General features: G+C 46.0%; 9 protein-coding genes across 9 annotated transcripts; 4 read left to right on the plus strand and 5 right to left on the minus strand.

Moving 5' to 3' along the window:
- Positions 1-236: 236 nt before the first annotated feature.
- On the plus strand, positions 237-1,526 carry EDB82DRAFT_542465 (glycosyl hydrolase family 61-domain-containing protein; the record flags this gene model as incomplete). Its single annotated transcript, XM_025726048.2, has 1 exon — positions 237-1,526. Exon 1 carries the CDS (start codon positions 579-581, stop codon positions 1,524-1,526), a length of 948 nt encoding a protein of 315 aa, XP_025594586.2. The 5' UTR covers positions 237-578.
- A 1,962-nt stretch (positions 1,527-3,488) lies between these two features.
- On the plus strand, positions 3,489-5,462 carry EDB82DRAFT_569934 (uncharacterized protein). Its single transcript, XM_025726049.2, has 5 exons — positions 3,489-3,659; positions 3,722-3,809; positions 3,857-4,012; positions 4,063-4,366; positions 4,420-5,462. The coding sequence occupies exons 1-5, from the start codon at positions 3,608-3,610 to the stop codon at positions 5,305-5,307; spliced, it is 1,488 nt and encodes a 495-aa protein (XP_025594587.1). The 5' UTR covers positions 3,489-3,607; the 3' UTR covers positions 5,308-5,462.
- Positions 5,463-5,657: 195 nt separating this feature from the next.
- On the minus strand, positions 5,658-6,605 carry EDB82DRAFT_542467 (necrosis inducing protein; the record flags this gene model as incomplete). Its single annotated transcript, XM_025726050.2, has 2 exons — positions 6,157-6,605; positions 5,658-6,102 (listed from the first exon to the last, which is right to left on the minus strand). Exons 1-2 carry the CDS (start codon positions 6,513-6,515, stop codon positions 5,658-5,660), a joined length of 804 nt encoding a protein of 267 aa, XP_025594588.1. The 5' UTR covers positions 6,516-6,605.
- A 1,994-nt stretch (positions 6,606-8,599) lies between these two features.
- Positions 8,600-10,449, plus strand: EDB82DRAFT_453675 (putative xylanase 35). Its single transcript, XM_025726051.2, has 2 exons — positions 8,600-8,914; positions 8,971-10,449. Exons 1-2 carry the CDS (start codon positions 8,761-8,763, stop codon positions 10,335-10,337), a joined length of 1,521 nt encoding a protein of 506 aa, XP_025594589.1. The 5' UTR covers positions 8,600-8,760; the 3' UTR covers positions 10,338-10,449.
- Positions 10,450-11,540: 1,091 nt separating this feature from the next.
- EDB82DRAFT_518633 (general substrate transporter) lies at positions 11,541-12,927 on the plus strand (the record flags this gene model as incomplete). Its single annotated transcript, XM_025726052.2, has 2 exons — positions 11,541-12,454; positions 12,502-12,927. 2 exons carry the CDS (start codon positions 11,544-11,546, stop codon positions 12,878-12,880), a joined length of 1,290 nt encoding a protein of 429 aa, XP_025594590.2. The 3' UTR covers positions 12,881-12,927.
- Positions 12,928-13,299: 372 nt separating this feature from the next.
- EDB82DRAFT_580930 (RlpA-like double-psi beta-barrel-protein domain-containing protein-containing protein) lies at positions 13,300-14,137 on the minus strand (the record flags this gene model as incomplete). Its single annotated transcript, XM_025726053.2, has 2 exons — positions 13,773-14,137; positions 13,300-13,716 (listed from the first exon to the last, which is right to left on the minus strand). Exons 1-2 carry the CDS (start codon positions 14,052-14,054, stop codon positions 13,300-13,302), a joined length of 699 nt encoding a protein of 232 aa, XP_025594591.2. The 5' UTR covers positions 14,055-14,137.
- Positions 14,138-15,032: 895 nt separating this feature from the next.
- Positions 15,033-17,227, minus strand: EDB82DRAFT_453681 (heterokaryon incompatibility protein-domain-containing protein). The gene has a single exon (XM_025726054.2). It carries the CDS (start codon positions 17,145-17,147, stop codon positions 15,102-15,104), a length of 2,046 nt encoding a protein of 681 aa, XP_025594592.1. The 5' UTR covers positions 17,148-17,227; the 3' UTR covers positions 15,033-15,101.
- Positions 17,228-17,918: 691 nt separating this feature from the next.
- Positions 17,919-18,739, minus strand: EDB82DRAFT_358034 (uncharacterized protein). The gene is made up of 3 exons (XM_065607555.1): positions 18,622-18,739; positions 18,395-18,561; positions 17,919-18,342 (listed from the first exon to the last, which is right to left on the minus strand). Exons 2-3 carry the CDS (start codon positions 18,465-18,467, stop codon positions 17,954-17,956), a joined length of 462 nt encoding a protein of 153 aa, XP_065463657.1. The 5' UTR covers positions 18,468-18,561; positions 18,622-18,739; the 3' UTR covers positions 17,919-17,953.
- Positions 18,635-20,057, minus strand: EDB82DRAFT_358028 (uncharacterized protein). The gene is made up of 4 exons (XM_025726057.2): positions 19,488-20,057; positions 19,261-19,433; positions 18,973-19,207; positions 18,635-18,920 (listed from the first exon to the last, which is right to left on the minus strand). Exons 1-4 carry the CDS (start codon positions 19,864-19,866, stop codon positions 18,742-18,744), a joined length of 966 nt encoding a protein of 321 aa, XP_025594594.1. The 5' UTR covers positions 19,867-20,057; the 3' UTR covers positions 18,635-18,741.
- Positions 20,058-20,126: the final 69 nt, after the last annotated feature.

Consider the following 20,126-nt stretch of genomic DNA (forward strand, 5'->3'; position numbering starts at 1 on the left):
CAAAAATGATAGATAATAAGCGCTTCGATCGGTGGAAAATTTCCAAATTCTCCGTTGAGCTGAGCGTAAGCTGAGCTTTTCATTGGCTAGTCTTGAAAAACGGCTGCTGTTGAAACGCGCTGAAACCAGGGTGAGCAGGGATTTTGACTGCCAAGAGAAACTTAACGTCTGAAATATATTTAAAGGTCTTGAAACGGAACCAAAAAATGGGTAGGAGAAGAAAACGAACCAATAGCAGCCTTTCTTGGCCGATGAAAATAAGATGCCCGGAAGGGATCAAGGCTCGCCTAGCACCGTTATGGTAGGATCGCGGGAGGGAACTTGAGATAACACAAGACGTCGGGATGGAATACGAGACGGACGTTCTTGGCTTGACTCGATGAGAAATGCATTCTATATAAATATCATTCGAGGTCTCGCTCAAAGGTTTTCTGATCATCCATTCATCAATCAGCCCATTTCATTCGTTTCAAAGAGCTAGTCTCACTTCATTCTTTCTTATCAACTTACTATCGTTATCTACATCGCTTGCGATCAACTATCACTCTCTTCTTTCACTCCAACTCAACTCGATCAAGATGAAGACCACCAGCTACGTTTCCGCTGTTCTCGGTCTGGCCTCCGCCGTCAGCGCCCACTACACCTTCGATAAGCTCACCGTCAGCGGTCAGCAGGAGGGAACCGACAACCAGTACATCCGCAAGCACCAGAACGGTTACATGCCCACCAAGTTCAAGGGCATCCCCGACGGCTCCATCTCCCCCAACGACAAGGACTTCACCTGTAACAAGGGCAGCACCGCCTCCGCCGACGTCTTCAAGGTCAAGGCTGGTGACGAGATCGGTCTCAAGCAAGCTTTCGGCGGTACCGGTATGCAGCACCCTGGTCCCATCCAGGTCTACGCTGCCAAGGTTGATAATGCTGCCACCGCCGACCCCTCCGACCTCGACTGGTACAAGATTCACCAGGCTCTTGTCTGTAAGGCTGGTAGCCCTGAGGAGCTCCGTGGTCCCTCTTGGTGCTCTTGGGATGAGGACTCTGTCCACTTCAAGATTCCTTCTACTCTCCCCGACGGACAGTACCTTGTTCGTGGTGAGCACATTGCCCTCCACGGTGCCCACGGTGGCGAGGCCGAGTTCTACTACGCCTGCGCCCAGGTTGAGGTTTCTGGAAACAGTGCCTCCAGCATTCCTGGTACTTCTGTCAAGATCCCCGGCGTTTACAAGCAGGACGACCCTGCCGTTAACTTCTCTCTCTGGGGCTCTTCCACTGCCTACGATGTTATCCCTGGTCCCGATGTCATTCCCGGTGGTACCATCCGTGGTACTGCCGATGGTGCCTCTGGTGACGTCGAGAAGGTTGTCGAGGGCGGTGCTTCTTCTGCTCCTGCTGCTGAGTCCCAAGAGCAGGGTCAGAACCAGAACCAGAACCAGAACCAGCAGCCTGCCCAGAACAACAACGACTCCGGCTGCAACTCTACCCCTTACGTCCGCCGCCACGCCCGCGACGTTACTGCCCGCGTCTAAGCCCCCAATCCAGTGACAACTTGAGATCCAGACTCAGGCAACTGATTCCAGGCCATGCATGAAAAACTGGCAAGTTTCACGCAGGACGTGCTGTTTTGACAGTTTCTCATTCACGGCATTTGGGACAAATACGATAGTCTCGGTATACATGATAAGAAAGCCTTTTACTTTTACACTGTATTTATTTTGATAGTTTAGCTAGCTGTAACATATTCACTCCTGGGCTGAAATTCTTCTGCTTAATTGCACATTTACCCAATGATGGCTAGTGATGACAGTTTTCTCATTAAACAGTATTCGCAAAAGTGCATAGAATTGACTATTATCAATGTTAACCAATACAATAATTTTGGAACAATCTAGCCTTTACTCGAAGGAGCAAACAACCTTGCGAGAATGATGTGTATATTGAAACTATGCTTGGATCATCTCACTTCCACAAGGCCCGGCAAAATACATGTACTGATCATCCTGACCTGAAACAGAAAACTGAGGGAACCCGTTGGGACACTGAGGGGTAGAACATCCGGCTGAATTGATCGCCTTGAAATTGAGACATGTAACATCTGTCAGGCTTTTAGCCCAGTAAACACAGCCAAGGGTATTGTAGCAAGCGTTACAGCAATCCCTGTCGATGTTGGTGCTGCCTGGGAGTGTAACTTAGTTGCTTGTCATCAACTCCTGTGACTCGGGCAGGTCGACCTCAACTCTACCGTAGGAAGTAAGGCCGCATGGATTGACCTGGACAGTTGAAATAGGGATGGTTTTGGCAGTAGCAGTCTTAGTATACTCAGAGGTTGTGGTTGTGGTGGAGAACTTGGTCCTCTCCTAGGTCTCAGTAACCTTGAATCTACTGGTTTTGGTGATGGTTGTTGTGATAGATGTAACTAATTACAAGGATAGCAGCTTGCATTGAAGTGGTGCGGCTAAGCCTTGTCTATTACCGAGTGCTCAACACTATATTATTTATTAGACGGCTTAGCCACCGGGCTTCGGTAATGAAGTTGATCCCAATGCTCGTTATTGGTCAGCTGCCTTCCGTTTGGTTTTTTTTGCTCCGTTATAATTGAGCCACCGTTAAGACAGCGAGCACACAAACTCGTGATAGGGTTTTGCATCAACAATTACATTTCGCCTATTATGTCAATCATTATATTCACCAAAGTTGCTACCAATTTAGGAAGCCAAGGTACATTCCCGAGACACGTTTATATAATGGCACCGGCTTGCTAACTTTGACCAGCATGGGGGATGTCTGGTGTAACAGCTTCTACCACATCGGCTGCTGTAGTGGTAGATACCAAATCTAAATGATGGGGGGACAAAAAGGAACTATTCTACCGGTTCTTGACTGCCCATGCATCGAGTAACTGGAATAAGATTTTTAGATCTGTTCTTCCACATTCCGGACTAATGTTTGAACTTGATATTGTTATAGAATAGAATATGATGCACTAGTTTTGAAAAACAACAAAAAAACGAAGAGAAAAAGGAAAAAAAGGAGCGCCACTAATGATAGTACCACCCTTCAATGCAGCATATGTTAACAAAGGTTAGGCTGGGGTGAAAGAAGTCGCCTAGCGGGGAAACGGGAGCCAGTCACAGGCGTTGAGGTAACGGAGATCAGTTGTGAAGAAATGAATTTCACACATCATGACAGCGGTAATCCATTACTAGATGATGAACCATGCGATTAGTGCATAGAAAGTTCTCCAGGTACTGATATGCTTGCAGATGTGTTTGAGCCCATCATAACGAATGTAGCGAAGTCTGAACTTAACAGAGCGAATTGGCTTTTCATATCACTCGGGGGAAGTTATTCAGCCATATTTCTCTTGTAACATTCAATTCCCCATTAGCATTCATAGCTATCCACCTATTCCACTGACGTTGCACGTGATTGGTGATGGTGACATATAGGTTACACATGACGAACAGGTATGGTTAATAATCCAAACTTATGGCGTGATAAGTTGAGGCATTAGTATTTGTAATTTCCAAAAAAAATGTTAACTTGGTATTATATACACCATCTCAGATCAGATTTATGAGAGAAAAGACCTTCAAGACATCTAATCACAATGAGAAAATTCGAAATCAAATCCGTTGCCGTCGTTGGGGCTGGAGCTGCTGGTAAGTTAATTCTCCATACCGCACCCAATAGAGAGCAGATACTTATGAAGTTTGTCTGATAGGTGCTATTACAGCAGCAGCTCTCAAAGCCGAAAACTACTTTGATAGGATTCGCGTCTTTGAGCGAAGGGAAACACCCGGTGGCACCTGGTTAGTACATGCCGTTCAATTCCTAATAGACCACTAATATTTTTAAGGATTTATGATCCAGATCCAAGTGTCGCAACCACTCAGCCTGGAGCTCTACCGATAGACATCGATAAACCACTAGTGGTTCCAAAAAACCTACCTACTACAGCGGCCCCAAGTCAGCAGGAGAGATATGCACACACACCAATCTATCATAATCTCACGTAAGACATCACTAGAGAACGTGACGGCTCATGTAACTTACTCAGAATAGTACAAATGTTCCTCAAATCGCCATGTCGTTCTCTGATTTACCCTTCTCTTATGGGCCATTCGTCCCACACTACGTACCTCGCCAGTACATAGAGTCCTACTTCTCAGTTCATAAGACCGATGGATACCTGTCACTCAACACCACAGTGGAAGATATCTCGCCGCTGCCCTCGACCTCCAGTAATGGCTTGCACTCGTGGAGACTGACGCTGCGCAAGTACGACCCATTGCGACGGATTGATATATGGTGGCAGGAGGACTTTGACGCTGTTGTTCTTGCAAACGGACACTATGCAGTCCCCTGGGTAAGCACATATTATCGACATGGTGATGATGCCCGAAAGGCTGACTGCTCAAGGTTCCCCAAGTTCAAGGCTTGGAAGCATACGTGGAAAAGTTTCCAGGCAGAGTGATACACTCCAAATTCTATCGCTCTCCCTGGCTATACACCGGCAAAAAGGTGCTTGTCATCGGAAACTCGGCTTCAGGTCACGATATCACTGTTGACTTACTGCAAGCTGTCCAGCTTCCGCTTTACCAATCACGAAGATCACAAGGAAGACTTGATGGCGATGAACCACCCGCAGGGGTGGAATGGAAAAAGGTCATCAAGGAGTATCGTCTAGATGGAACAATCGTATTCGAAGATGACAGCGAGCTCACTGACATTGACCATGTCCTTTACTGTACCGGCTATCTTCCTTCCTATCCTTTTTGGAATGCTGAAGCAAACGGACGCCCACTATACGACTACAAGAAGAAAAAACTTGTCAACACTTACTGGCACACCTTCTTCCAAGATATCCCCAACTTGGCAGTTGTCGGTATGCCACGAGTCCTTACCTTCAGGAGCTTCGAATACCAAGCTATAGCGATTGCACGACTATTCTCAGGTCGGAACGCGATACCTCTCCCTTCTAGAGAGGAACAGGAGAAGTGGGAACGTAATAGAGAGAGTCGATGTAGACAAGAAGGACGCAAGTTCCATGAGATCGAATGGGAGAATGGCGAGACGTTTAGATGGTTGGATGGGTTCTTCCAGATTGCAGGGTTGGGGACATTACACGGTGATGGTAGAGTACCACCAGTGTTGGGAAAGGATCTCATTTGGGCCATAGAGCATGTCAGGAAGTATCCAGTACCAGGTAAAGATAAAAAGCATGAAAAGGGAGAGGGTTTGGAGTATAAAGAATCCGAGTGGACTTTAGTTCACACGCCCAAGAAGGACCCTTTACTTTTTATTTGAGCAAAGCGGTCAATTTAGATCTCAAGCAAAGTTATATAGCAGGGTTAGATCCCTTCCGTCCAATTTGGAGTTTATGTTTTTAGTCTTAGTTCTCATTTCCCGTGGTCAAAAGCTTAAATTAGGCTACAAAACAATCTTTAATCCCAAGTTGAGTGTTTCCAGTACTTATATTGCAAGCCTTCACAATTATCGCCATGTTCCATTCACTGAAAGTAACACAAGGTAAGAAAATGATATAGAGGTAAAAACGAAAAAGAATTCTAAATGGTAATAACTAGAAACAAGATCGTTACCAGAACGCGCAGCAATTATAACAACACAATTTGACTCTTGATAGTAAACACAGTAGCTTACTCGTCGACAGCAGGATCGAACCCAGGAGCACCATCGCCAGCAGCCTTTCTCAAGTTATCAGTGAACTTGTTATCGTTGTCCCAAAACTTGGGTCCAACACCACCGTTCCAAGCGTCAAAGAGGTAGTCCCGGAGAGATCGGCCGTTGACGACAGGCCAGTTATCCCAGCCAACCAAGTTACCGATGAACCACTGGCCAGTGTAGTTCTCGACCTGATCATCGGCCTCGTTGGCCATTCGCCAGCAGTGAGTCTCGCCACCATCCTTGTGGTAGACAACCTTGGCGCGCTGGCCATCAAGACGAGGCTCGTTGGTGGCGTGCTTGTAGTCGCCATGGCATGACGGAGCGACGCGCTTGACGTCTTCGCCTTGCACGAAGATTACGATGTTCTCCCAGTCGTGAGTGTGCCCATTGCCTTTGCCGCCGCCGATTGTGCCCCAGCTAATAAGTGTGTTAGGTACTGCTGAACGGAGAGTACGTAAGGGGGATACTTACACAATCTGATCTTTCTCAAAGTAGTACTCGTACATGATAGCACACCAGCCATTATTGCAACGGCGTCGGCTATAAACGTTGTTGTTCTCCAGTCGGTTAGGGTCACGGCAATCTGCAGCAAGGCCCTTAAAGTAAACATCCTTCTGGCTCAGACCACGGTTTGTGTTACCGTCTCTGTCGATGGCCGAGGTGTAGTAACAGCCATCCGTGTCAAAGTCAGTCAGAGGTTGGAACTTGTGCTCAATCTCGTGGGCGCCATCATCGAGACGACCCATTAGAACGCGCTTGGCATGTTGAAGTGGGGATGCTTCGACGCTGAGAGCGCCAGCGAGGACGGTTGCGAGAGTGATGGCGTGCATGTTTGAGAGGGGTCAGGAAGCGATATTGATGAGGAAGGGGAGGAGTTGGGTTTTGAAGAGCAAGGTTTGATGAGTGAATGTTGATTGAAGAGGCGACTGTTGTTGAGATAAAGAGAGTTCTGCTATGGGTTCTGAACCCTCTTAAATATGCATCCCATGGGAAATTTATTCTCGGAGTGTCCGCGTCTGATTGACAGAATAGCTTCAAGCAACGAGCGATCAACGCCACAATGCGAAGGAATACAGAAGGATGCGCCAGAGGAGTAGGATTCTTGGACAAGCCAATGAGTTATCTGGGAACAAGCTCAGGATTTCCGACTCTGCATAATCCATTTCATTCGTAACTTCAGCTCGCTGCAGTGAAATGCTTAGACCGGCCCCCAAGGCGCACCAAGACGAAAAAGACCAATGAGATGAATTGCGTACCGTAGCTTAATTTAGATAAGCTTCAATTTTAGATCGAAGGATTTCGTCTGCGCCTCGATAGATCTGGATTCTAACCAATTAAAGCGAGTTGCGGGGCTGATCAACATCACGTCAGGGTTAACTGAGCTTTTTAGTTGAAACGCGTGAAGGATTCAATGTAACTTGGGAGAAACAAAAACAAGATCTTTTACAATGCAAGCGCTGGGGGCCATCAAGTGTAAGGCAGACTCTGAGTAAATTAGGTATTGATGGATGATGGTCTACGGCCGTCAGCATCGAGATGAAGCACCATCCCACCTACTAGTCAAGATTATCTTAATATGAAGAATTGGAATGACTACACTGATATATTCACGATGCAGTTTGGTCTTCCTATAATACTACATAGACTGAAACGAGACATGTAAATCTAGACAAGATGTATCTAATATTGACAAGGTGGGCTAAGCTTGCACCCAACTGGTTGCATTTTCCATTGTGACAGAAAATAACCTTGAATACATAGATGCCTGATAAACTTTTATCCGTCGACAACATTTGAGAGGCTTACGCTGGTACTAAATGCCATCCGAATTTAAAGGCCAATCCTTTGTTTCATGTATGACCTGACCTGTATTGGTTCAGAGTCTTGGGGGATGGCACTCAGCACAGACATAAGCCTTCCACTACCATGCTATCTTGATTCAGTCAAGAGCTTGAATAACAAAAAAGGCCACTTCTGATTAGCTGGCTAACCAGCCGGAAGTACAGAATATGGCTAGCAGTACGCTACCTAATTCCATGGGCCGACACAGCATACTAGAATTAAGACTCGCTAAGTCGCCACTGTCTCATGCAAAGCTTGTAGTTGACCAAGGTACGAGCCCACAGAGACCTGATATCCATGAAATTGTGGACCTTGACCATTCTGCTACCCTAAATGATGTCAATGTACTTGAATGTCAAAACATACTCAGGTCTTCATCGATGGAAATATAGCTTATCAAGTTTTAATCGAGTATTAATTACTCTTTATTCTTTTTATTTCATTCCTACTATTTCTCAAATGTGTTCTTACTGACGTGATTTTCTATACATAGAGTCATGAAACATGAATCTGTTTGTAACCATCAACTGAAAAATTCAACATCGAAGGGGGCTAATCTGGTTTTCCATTTGGATTTATGGCTCTCAACACTATATCTAACTATCATACGTGTAGAATACTTACAAGGCGAAAGGGTTGACGGACCAACCTGACAATTGCGTCGCATAAAAACCATTACAGTTTTGGTGACTGATGAAAATATTAAATAAGCGCTGTCGGCTATACTGCCTAGGAGTGTGTTGATATTTTGGTGAATAGCTTTGTATCCCTGCTGAGTAGGTACATATTTAGAATCCATCAGCAAACACGAATTCCTGGACGCACATCATAGATTGCATCTGAGAAGTCTAGAAAGCCACGTAGTGATCTTACATCAGAATGTCCTAATTGAAATGACCATTGGCGTAATCTCTCCAGTTTGATCAAGGCCAGATTATTCCACCACCAACGCTACAATGAACACCTGTCTTATTTCCCCTCACCTGGATGTATTCACCCAGCGGATAAAACACTCCCAATAGCAGCGATTGGATGGCTAAATACAACCTTCCAAATCCATCCACTGGAAAATGAACAGACCAGTCGTCAAGGCTCAGAACACTGAACAATTTAAGTATGAGTTGGTTTCAGCTGGTCACTAACTAAGTTGACTTATCACCATCGAAACCTTCCTTTCCGTAAAGAAGGCCAAAGCACAATACAACCGCAACGACCAACGACCAACGACCAACCATGTCGCCTTCCAACCCCATTATTCCTGGCTTTTCGCCCGACCCCTCAATCGTCAAGGTTGACAAGTGGTATTTCCTTGTCAATTCCACATTCCATATGTTTCCTGGCATTCCGGTATACGCTTCAAAGGACCTTTTGTCTTGGAAGCAGATCGGTGAGACAGTTATTGATTAATAAAAACAACTACGAATGGTGACTGATAAATTATAGGCAATGTTATCTCTAGGCCAGGACAAATTAGTTTGGCTAAATCGCCGACAGAAGTAAATCCCCTTCCAGGCATTGGGGAAGTTATGCTTGCCACTGGTGGACTCTTTGCCCCAACGATCCGATATCGTGACGGGACTTTTTATGTCGTCTGCACCAACGTCGTGCGCACTCTTGGAGAAACAGATGTATTGGAAAACTTTATTTCCTCAACCAAGGACATCTGGTCGGGCCAATGGAGCGACCTCGTCAGATTCGAATTTGATGGCATTGATCCTAGTATTCTATTCGATGATGATGGTAAAACCTACATCCAGGGATCCAAGTCTCCAGGTCCTATGACCAAGATCGCCCAGATCGAAGTTGATCTCGAAACAGGCCGTGCGGTCTCGGAAGAGAAGATTCTATGGGAGGGCACAGGTGGCGTTTACCCCGAAGGACCACACATCTACAAACGCAACGGATGGTACTGCTTGATGATTTCTGAAGGCGGAACGCACGAAGACCACATGATCACCATGGCTAGATCTCGGAACGCTTGGGGACCTTATGAGCCGTGCCCTACCAACCCGATCTTGGTTCCTGCTAGCAGCGACATGTACATCCGCCATACAGGACACTGCGATGCCTTTGAGGATGAGAATGGCCAGTGGTGGGGAGTTTGCCTTGGTGTTCGACGGGATAAGGAAGGACGATACAACATGGGCCGAGAGTCTCATCTGACAACTGCAAAGTGGACGGATGATGACTGGCTTCGTCTTGACTCAGTTGAAGCACAGGTTGATACTTCAAAGCTTGCAAAGGCCGATGCAACCCAGACCCTCACGGCTGTAGAAGGTGTCGACCACCTCTACATCCGGGACGTGGACTTGAACAACTACAATATTAGCGGGTCCAATGTCATCTTGACTGCTTCTGCCATTGACCTCTCTGACACTCACCAGTCACCTACCTTTGTAGGTAAACGCCAAAGAGTGCTCCAAGGCCAAAGTATGGCTACGTTAAAAATCGACCCATCGAGTATGATCAAAGCAGGTATTGCATCGTATAAGGATGAACACCGCTACGTCCGAATCTTTTACTCCCCTCCAGACAATACGATAATATACGAGGCTATCAATAACGCCAAGCAGATCAAAAAGACTTCCACTCACTCTATTGGCCAAGATGTAAACAGTGTGCGCTTCCGCATAGATTACACAGAGAATGAGTATCGCTTGTCTTATGCGCCCGACGATAAAGATTGGCAGTCAGTTGCGACACTGGATTTGATCGATATGACAGGCCCCGACTTTGTAGGCCCTGTGATCGGCGTGTTTGCTCTGGGCAATGGAGGGAACGTCCAATTAGCCGATTTTAGTGTGGAATAGATGAGTGAATATTGCCAAGATGTTAGCTCAAGATACATGGCCTGACCAGATGAGTTTACCCAATAGTTGAAAACTCGTGCATTTCTGGCGTAGATAACATCCTGGCCGTTTGTCTCTTTTTCGTAAATCTTCGGTTCCCCCACGAATCAGCATCTGTCTCTTTTGCCTAAGGTGACATGCCAAGCAACAGATCTGTTATGACAATCAGTGTCAGGAGCCACATGACTGACTTCCCGAGCCGTTGGTTCTCGGGATCAAGCTTTCAGGCTAGTAATTTACCCGTCAATCGAGGCTAGTTCCTGCCATCCTGGCCATCCACCACCAAAACGACGAACCGACACAAATGCGTCTCTCATTATCCGGATATTGGTCGTTGAGCTTAATTTAACAATCTCCATATTATCCGGAAACTCCAGACACTACCATTGGCTAGACGCGAAACCCCATGGGGAGAGTTTTCGCACATCGTAGCTCGGATAAAGCAAGTCTTGCGGGGAAACGGACTGTTTGCGTTGTATGGTAGTGACCTCGGCAATAAGAGTGACAGATTACTGAGTCGATCTTGTAACGACACATGATTCAATCTATCGGAACTCTTTTCTGTCATACGTTTGACACGGTTCAGACATGCATAGTGAGCAGGCTTGTTAGTGTGACAGGACCAGGTAGGCTAAATGAAATTGCGATATCACTGTTTGGCACGGCTTAGTGATATAAAAACGATATCCGCGTCCCAAGTTTTTGTTTTGCTTTCCTGTCAGCTCTCCAGATCCAGGCGCCATAACCTTGGTGACTTTGCTCTGACACTTTGTTTTTCAACTTGTTTGAAACCCTGTCTCTCATTATGGGCCTCCTTCGACCTCCTAAACGGACCCAAAGGGTCGTCCCTGCCAAGCCCACGAAAGGCCACTTCTTCTTTGCAGGCAAGGAGTTTCAACGCCTAAAATGGTGGAAGAGACGTAACATGCGTACCCTTTATTTTTACATTGTCATTCTGATTCTCACAAACACCGCTAATGGATTCGACGGTATGTCTCGAACTCTCTTTTTGTGACTTGCGCTGATGACTTAGGGTCTATGATGAACGGTCTTCAGACCTTGTCATACTGGCAGGAATACTTCAACCACCCTCGTGGTTCCGTCCTCGGTCTCTTCAACGCTTCCATGAGTCTTGGTTCCCTTATCGGTCTCTTTTGTGTTCCCTACATGATCGATCGTCTCGGCCGAAAGATGGGTGTTGTAATTGGTTGCCTCATCATGCTTCTAGCCGTCGGTTTGCAATCTGGTGCTCGTAACTTCGGCATGTTCGTCGCAGCCCGTCTTCTGTTAGGATTTGGCGACTGTATCGTCCTTGGCTCAGCTCCCCTTCTTATCGCAGAGATTGCACACCCTCAAGACCGTGCTATCCTAGTCACACTGAGCGGCGCTTCTTACCATTCTGGTGCTTTCATCTCCAGTTGGGTCACCTACGGTACTCTACAGATCAAGAGCGATTGGTCTTGGAGGCTACCCAGTCTTCTGCAGTCAATTTGCAGTGTCGTCATTCTTGTTGGTATTTTTTGGATGCCTGAGAGTCCACGTTGGTTACTCAGCAAGGATCGTCATGATGAAGCACTCAAAGTGCTTACTCACTACCATGGTGAGGATGATGTAGATGATGAGTTTGTTCAGCTTGAATTCAGTGAGATCAAGGCTGCCATCGCTCTGGACAAGGAGATCGGGCAAACTGGATGGGCTGACTTTCTGAAGACAAAGGGCAACCGCAAGAGAATTGGTCTTATCACTGCGCTTGGATTCTTCAGTCAGTGGAGTGGCAACGGTCTGATCTCCTACTACCTCAAGGGTATCATGGATGCTGTAGGCATTACTAAGGCTGAGACTCAGCTTGGTATCAACGCCGGTATGAAGACTCAGGGTCTCATCATCAACACCACCTTTGCCTTCTTTATTGACTACTTCGGTCGCCGTCCTATTTACCTGACCTCGACCATCGGAACATGCGTTATCTTCAACTTCTGGACTATTGTTTCTGCTCGATATGAGATTGACCCCAACAAAGCCCTGGGATACGCTTTCGTTGCACTAACCTTTATCTATGGTTTATTCTATGATGTGAAGTAAGTAAGCCCACCGGTCATAGTATATTGATACTAACATGGCAAAGGTCTGGTCTCATGGCCAATTACACCACCGAAATCCTGCCATACGGTCTTCGCGCAAAGGGCTTTACTTGGCTTAATTTCTGTGTTACCGCCGCATTATTCTTCAACCAGTATATTAACGGTATCGCTCTTGACGCCATGGGCTGGAAGTACTACTGTGTCTATTGCGTGTTTCTTGGATTCGAAGTATACATCATTTACTTCTTCCTTATTGAAACTCGCTATACGCCCATGGAAGAAATTGCACAGTACTTCGATGGTGATGATGCTGTGGATGTTGGAGAGGTTGCCCTTGCAGATATGAAGGACAGAGGAATGCTCGTGGAAGAGGAGAAGGGCCCTCATGCAACTACGATTGAGAGATTGGAAAGTCAGAAGTAGAAGGTTAAGCTTTGAATAGTTGATACGAAAGACAGTACCGGTCGGAGGAGTGGCTGTAATGAGAATACATATGCATTCTTGGATTGGTGACTCCGTTTTGTTTCATGTTCACCCAACTTTACTTGTGCATTGATTCAGTTGTGAAGGAGGGTTTGATTAACAACTAAATTTTGATTAATGCACTACATGCGTCTCATTCAGCTGACACAGCACTTGATAATTCGTCGCATTGTGTTTTATTCATGACCTGCGCCCTGCATCTAGCTTTGGGCGTTGCGACGAGTGTTATGGACTGATATACCTTGTTCCAATGCCAGTATAGTACAAGGTGTTAAAATTTATATACAAGAATTTGTGACTCAATGTCCATCGAACCTAATGAAGATCCCAGATGCTCCATTGTCTGACAAAACTTCAGCTTAGAAGTTAGCAGTACCCTTGGTGACTTGACCACTCTTGAGGGCGACGTTCTTGACAACGACCTGCTTGTTGTTCACGCTGGTAACGCGAACCCAAGCAGAGTCACTGGGCAGAGTACCGTCAAGCATCCACATGTTAGGGTCCTTGAGATAGCAAGCCTTCCAGGTCTTTCCACTGTCGCTACTGACATGGACAGCCTTGACACGGTGAGTCATGTTCTCGATTGTAGCGGCGAACCAGTACTTGGAGGCGCCACCGTGCATGTGGACTTGAAGAGGAGCAGAGCGGAGAGGGCACTCGATCCACTTCCACTTGATGCCGTCAACACCGCCTCCCTTCATGTTGTTGGTAAGCTTGTTCCATGTCGCGGGGGTCATGTCAAGATGGTTCTTGTCGCCTCCAGTCCTGTTGGTGACCTAAGCACATGGATTAGCTATTGGTCTACGTTTTATCAGAATTCCCCATCGCTTACCATGACCTTGAGAGTCTTGCTCTTGTAAGTAACCTGGATGCAGCCACCACAGTTGGCACCCTTATTCCAGATCTCGTCAGAGACACAAGTAGTTCCATCGATGCCTGCAGGTAGGTCGTATCCAACGAAGCTACAAGCACCCTTCTGCCAGCAATCTTCCTCAGTACAGCCATCGGCGTCGCCGTAACGAGTTCCCAAGCCAGTGAAGACTGGCGAGACAGCCGCGGCATTGGCGACCGTCGAGGTGACGGCCAGGAGAGTAACAAAGTAGCTGGCGAACATTTTTGAAATGGTGAAAAAGAGTGAAAAATAGTTTGAAACAACAAATAAGAGATTGTATCGAAGAGAATGTGATGTGAATTGTGATGAGCTTTCAATATTGGTGAGAGGTCATACTGTCATCCTTATATAATGCCAAGTAATCTCGTTTCAGATTATCCTGTGGTCCTGTCATCTCTAAGGCATGTCACAGACTCGTACAACTAACCCCTGCCTGTCATCATATGGAAGTTCTCTGTGGTATGTTCTAGACTTCCGGCTTCCATGCCTGTGTGTTTCCAGTACCTCGTAACTGCAATCTCCTCCACGATTAACTAATTGCCCTTCCTTTGATGTCCAATCATGATTTGTTTGGTGCCGGTTTCCGCGCCAAAGTTCACGCTAATCGTTTCAAATTTACAAAAGTGGCGGAGACGCTAATTACAACAGCAAGCGAATCCTTGTGACGCTCGGCTAGTTGGGTACTCGCGAGAGAAGAAACAAGGATAAAGGCCGTTAGATGATCCACAATTAAGCAGGATTGAATGCGTGTTTCAATGGGTCTGATTTATGCTTTTCAAAGACAAATAATTACAAAGTAGAAAAAGGGTTCAAGATATTATAAAACAAGGCAAATGAAGGTAAAACAGGAAACATAGTAAATTGAGTCATGTCTCTGAATTGCCGTTCTATAATATATAATACCCTTGTGAGTACCTATCTATCAGGAAGGACTAGGAGAGTAAAACCTAGCCAATACTCAATTCTCAAGGCTGCCCATCCTCTGCGGCTAAACTCGTAGAACTTTGGAAAAGACCGCCGAGAAACAGCTCAGAAGGGCTCACAAATGCAGAATTGCAGATGCAAGCGGAAACACCATATGCGTCATCCTCGTCCGCGGATGGCTCAGGCGTAGCTTCATCGGTTATGGAGAGCAACGGCACGAGAAGAGAGCTTACATGTCGACGTGAATGCCAGTTAAGCTCTTGTTGGCGAATATGATATCATACAATCATAGCCAGATTGACTTGAGAGTAACCTCTGGTCATACCTCGAGGAAAGATATAATATTTATCTAAGTGAGACTGGTTGCCAAGTAAAGTCATCTTTGTCCAGCATTTCTCCGTTCATGACTCCATATATATACCCACCCCCAACGAACTCTAACGATTCAGGATACAATAAACTTGGCCGTAAGACAACAGGTAATCTGCATCCTTTAAGCACCCAGACCGAATCCCCAATTTCTACTTCTGGGCGCAACATTGCAAATAACCCTTTTCCAGTTTTATAAAACCCCATGCCTCTTTTCTGGGAAATACGACGGAAAAGCTGTCGCAAAGTGTATACTTCCTTTCCAAATGCAGATAAGAGTTTCTTTTCGAGATTTTCGCCCTTGACGTTCTCGGAAAATGCTACTGATGGGACAGAAAGTCCTATTCGGAGCATGGCTCTGCAGATATCATCATCAGGAGACATAGTGTCTGCTTGATTGTAGTCCATCACTACTTTGAGAGCAGCTTCAGGAACAGGCTCGCCCGTTGGAGGATATCTTCTATCCATATCATCATCTACCGGATCCGGCCCAGCTTGATAGAAGCTAAAGGCTTCGTCTAACCATTCAGCCATCCAAGCGAAGCCAAAGAGATTGGAAATACTTGTAGTTGACTTTTCTGTGACATCGTCCACATGCCGTCCTTGAACAAAAAGTAAGTTTGGATCATCGTTGCTGAAAGCAGCAGACCACGTGCTCGTTGGGCCTCCTGCTGCATGCCATGCTGTAGTCAGAGAATTCCCTATCCAGATCTGACTTAAAGGTTTAGGCACTGAGAAATCTCGTATCCAGGAAGGATATCCTTCAGTCCGTCCCGGCAATCCAGCGCAGAGCATAAGTTCTCCCCCAAACTTGGTCTGTAGTGCGTATTTCCAAAACCTCATTGTTATATCTCTCAAAGGCGATTTATAGTCAGGCCGCAGGCTTCGTGACTTTTCCTTATCCTCGTCATCGACCATCCCAAGAATGCCAAAGTAACGATCCCTCGGGTGAGTACACCCATGTGTACAGAAGAGGAGCATGCAAATCGGCAAATCAGCCTGATTCATCTCAACTCCACACAAGAGGATGTTAATTATGTTGTAGAACTCAAGACCATGCACCGTATTGACATCGATGCGACGACCAGAACGAACCAAGCACATGAGGTTATATGACATCAGGACACTGGTAAGGTCATCTTGGGTATATTCATGGGAAATCCAGGGCGGTCCAACTCCTTTATAACGCACAAAGCCTGCCCATATCTCTCCCCATGATATAAATCGACGACCAATGACCATGACTACATCATGTCCGAGGACAAACTCTTGAACAATCCAGAGACGGTGAAACCATGGCGCGGAGAAGAATTTAAAAAGCCTTTTAGGCCATTCATCTCCCTTAACGTCCTCGATCGCGTCTGCTTCCTCATCTGTTGGATACGGGATGTCCATAATTTTGGCGGTAGAGGGGCCTGACAGAACCAAGGAGCTGCCTTGACCTACTGCAAAGCCGTGACGAATGTTTCGTTTCCAGTAACGCTGCATAGCATCCAGCAAAAGTGCAGTCTCCTCTGTTTCTTCGCCAATGTCGCAAAAGACCTTTCTGGCGGAGCTGTAGATGATGCCCATAAGAGCAACTTGGACCTCCTTCTCGGCCAAATCTGACTGGTTGATGCAAAGGCCATCAGCCCAGTATAGTTCTTCTTTTTCCTTATTACGAAGTCGTTGTAAAATAGAAGCAAGTGAGGCCGTTATTGGGATGGATCCTTGAGGAGTGACGAAGGTATCTGTAAAGGTTGCGTGGCCCCAAACGTAGGATATTGCGTCAAAACAAATATACTTCTCTGGTTTTGCACGTTCTGAATCTGCTGCGTTTGCATTGCCTGACCTATGTGGAGGGGGAAAATCTTCTAGGTCTTTAACAACAAGTTCGCCATTGAGTTCGTCACTCTCTTGGTCAGCCGGATTTAGTCGAATCAACCTTATCTGTCTATCACTGAGGGGCATATACTCATAACCCCAAGACTCAGAATCGACATTTACGCTACTAGGTTGACGAGCCAAGGTTGTTTCGTCCATCTTGAGGGAGGCAAGTATGGAATTATGAGTTTCTGGACTTCTGCTGTATTGACTTAATATCTTCGTGAAGATATTGTGATATGAGGCTGATGCTGACTTGACTCTCTCATGACCCCGCAACAGAGGCGAAATAGTCTCCACGTGACAAGTAAAGTCTAGCCAATCGAACTCTACTACTTCATTATTTGACATCATATGTTTCCTGTTCTGGTATATATCAACCAAACCCGCCATGTCTAATCACGCAGAGATCATCTTTATACAGCTCGGCAATGTCTATGTATGTCTCCACTCGGCATTAAAAGTGTCACAATCACCCGCATTTAAAAGTCCAAGACGCTTATTGTGTCTATATAATTCGGGCCAAGCTCGATATCCCGTAGCATACCTCAAGTTTAACCCCAGAGGAAAACTCCTGACAATCAGCTACAGCAAGAATATTGTGATCGAGTCACAAATTATCATCGAGTTTCTCTCGGACGCAAATCCCTCGTCGTATCTGATACTGCCTCCAAGCCCCGAAACCAGGGCTCTCCGTCGTACCCGCATACAGTTCTTCTTTCATACATATATCACTAGAGTACACGCGTTTGTTCATCAGGCCATCGGAGCCAAGACGGATACAAAAGCCGATGAGATTTTCGAGATCTTGGTCAATAATGTCGTGAAGGAGATAAAGCACGAGTTACGCGATGTGCTTCGTCGAATAGAGACTCTGCTCTGTCGGGGCCACTAGTAACGTACTCTGGTAACTGCGATCTACAATGTTTCGTGTTTAATTGAATAAATCCTTCCATGGAATAGATTTAACAGCCATACAAGCACGGTCTGAGATGGGGGATGCGGTCCATCACAAGCCTACGTTGAGTAGCTGGGTCGACCTGCTCATGATCCACCTGCATTCCTTCCGCAACCGAGAGAAGAAAGGTTCCCGCTTCGTTATATTTTACATATTTGGCTATCGCTTTGGAAACCCCTGGTTTAGATAGGTAGAGATAACACTCCGCTACTCGACGCTGAAGAAGTTGTGTCTCTTGACTATCGATACCTTGCGCCCGTAACATGCTCGGTGCGTTTTGGGTATTGTTGATAGCTATCTCATTATCTCCTCCTTCGAAATCAATAGACAGCAGAGTGTTTAATGCTGTCGAGCTATTCAGGTCCAGAGCGACTGCTTCTTCACAAGCCTCCTCGGCTCCATCACCGGTTAGCACTACTAATATTTGAGAATCTCTATTGGTACAAACCTTCAAAAAGTTTGTCCTGTTTGTAAAGTTCGATTGCCTCAGATGATAGAAGAGAGGCACTACTTGACGACATTCCCAGGCTATTTAATAGATAGTGTGATGTAGATAGGTGAGCGACTAATTGCCTTCACTGTAGGTATACATAGCTACCTAAGAGGACAGAGAAACTGATTATCCGATTAACTAGAGTACGAAGGATTAATTATAGAAGTTCAGCGCTTACTGACCGATATAATTACCCTGTTGTGATAGGACAGAAGACATAGCAAACCCTGGCTCGGCGCCAGTTTGAAGATGATCGTTGACCCACGTCATCCATGTGGCAACAATCGGATCTTTTAGTTGATCTAGTCCTTATATACCCTAACCTTGTAGTCGTCCAGCCATTTGTCCTTGATAATAACTAGTTGAGAAGCCTGAACTTTCTTTAGGTACTCATCTTCCGGAGTATCCTTGTAGTCCTCCCTATCAATATCCACGAATCCCTCTTTTGCAATCGACCGAGGAGTTATCATCAAGGACCGCCCTTTGATAGGTGTTAACATATGGAAACTTCAGATGGCGGTTAGGCTTCTTACCATTAATGGTCCTATCAGTAGCAATCCGCAACATGCAGCTAGAAACATCCTTCTGCTCGCCAAATTCGACGCCATGATCGATGAGCCATTTTTCATACTCTGCTGTTCGAATAGCACTCTTGATCCAGCATGGCGCAACGTAGTTGATTCGGATGTTTTGCTCATGGCTGGATCTTCGAGCTGTTCTCATAAAACCACGTAGTCCATATTTCGTCGCAGTGTACTCCCAGTTGCCCTGTCGCGTGTCAATCAGCTTAAAGCCTTTATGAAATCTCGGTGGTGACTTACTGGAGAGTCTATCCATGCCACCATACTGCCGGTTATGATGAAGCAACGATCGCGCTCTTCATTGACTGGCTGCTTACGGAAGTAATGAACGGCTAGTTTCCAGGTGTAGAATGTGCCATCTATATTGACCCGGACAATATTGAGGTCAGGCTTTGTTGGCTCGCCTTCGGGATCTAGGTCCTTCAGTCAGTGTCAAACTCATCACCCACAGTTGTGCTAAGACCTACCATCCAAGTTCCACAAGCTGTCGCCGGAACTCCGACTAATGCCAGCATTGGCAATAACAACGTCAATGCTGTTACTAGCACTCTGGCTTTTTGCTTTCTCAAAGACTGTCTTTTGTTGCTCCCAATCTCTGATGTCGCATTTCACGAAAGCGCAGGTTGTGCCACTAGCATTAAGTTCCGCTTCAATTACATGGCCACGCTCCTCGTTGACATCGGCAAAAGTAACGTAGGCACCAGCGGCGACAAAGTCTCTTACAAAGGCTTCGCCCATACCATTGGCGCCTCCTGTCACAATGATTGACTTTCCACGCACATTCTCAAGTTGAGGAATGACTGTGTGATCTATGGGGCCATTATAGGAATAACGGTTTATTGTCATGGTGGTGTATGTGAGTGTTGGGAAGCGATGTGTGTATTAGTTTGTGTGATAAATTGTACAAACGATAGGTTATGAACCTATATTGTGAAATTGATGGCAAGTCTCAAACTAGATATGAAAAGGAAGAACTAAAGCTGCTGGCTTTTCATTTCTCCATAGGAATCATCTTCAAAGGCCAGGTTCGGTTGCGGGTATCGTTTGCCAACCCCGCACTGAGTCTCCGATGTCGATCAACGACCGGCAATTCCAATTGGGGTAGC

This window comes from Fusarium venenatum (assembly GCF_020744135.1).
Source record: "Fusarium venenatum strain MPI-CAGE-CH-0201 chromosome Unknown EDB82scaffold_4, whole genome shotgun sequence".
In the NCBI taxonomy this organism is placed as follows: domain Eukaryota; kingdom Fungi; phylum Ascomycota; class Sordariomycetes; order Hypocreales; family Nectriaceae; genus Fusarium; species Fusarium venenatum.

Excerpts from the sequence above, each read along its gene's own strand:
- EDB82DRAFT_569934 (XM_025726049.2), top strand. The coding sequence starts at position 3,608 with ATGAGAAAATTCGAAATCAAATCCGTTGCCGTCGTTGGGGCTGGAGCT. Across the intron at positions 3,660-3,721 it reads CGTTGGGGCTGGAGCTGCTG|GTGCTATTACAGCAGCAGCT; the intron begins GTAAGTTAATTC and ends TTTGTCTGATAG. Across the intron at positions 4,013-4,062 it reads CCAATCTATCATAATCTCAC|TACAAATGTTCCTCAAATCG; the intron begins GTAAGACATCAC and ends TACTCAGAATAG.
- EDB82DRAFT_453675 (XM_025726051.2), top strand. The coding sequence starts at position 8,761 with ATGTCGCCTTCCAACCCCATTATTCCTGGCTTTTCGCCCGACCCCTCA. Across the intron at positions 8,915-8,970 it reads TTTGTCTTGGAAGCAGATCG|GCAATGTTATCTCTAGGCCA; the intron begins GTGAGACAGTTA and ends GATAAATTATAG.
- EDB82DRAFT_453681 (XM_025726054.2), bottom strand. The coding sequence starts at position 17,147 with ATGGACGAAACAACCTTGGCTCGTCAACCTAGTAGCGTAAATGTCGAT.
- EDB82DRAFT_358034 (XM_065607555.1), bottom strand. The coding sequence starts at position 18,467 with ATGTCGTCAAGTAGTGCCTCTCTTCTATCATCTGAGGCAATCGAACTT. Across the intron at positions 18,343-18,394 it reads ACAGGACAAACTTTTTGAAG|CCGAGGAGGCTTGTGAAGAA; the intron begins GTTTGTACCAAT and ends CCGGTGATGGAG.
- EDB82DRAFT_358028 (XM_025726057.2), bottom strand. The coding sequence starts at position 19,866 with ATGACAATAAACCGTTATTCCTATAATGGCCCCATAGATCACACAGTC. Across the intron at positions 19,434-19,487 it reads CAGCTTGTGGAACTTGGATG|ATCCCGAAGGCGAGCCAACA; the intron begins GTAGGTCTTAGC and ends TGAAGGACCTAG. Across the intron at positions 18,921-18,972 it reads TACTGATAGGACCATTAATG|GGCGGTCCTTGATGATAACT; the intron begins GTAAGAAGCCTA and ends CACCTATCAAAG.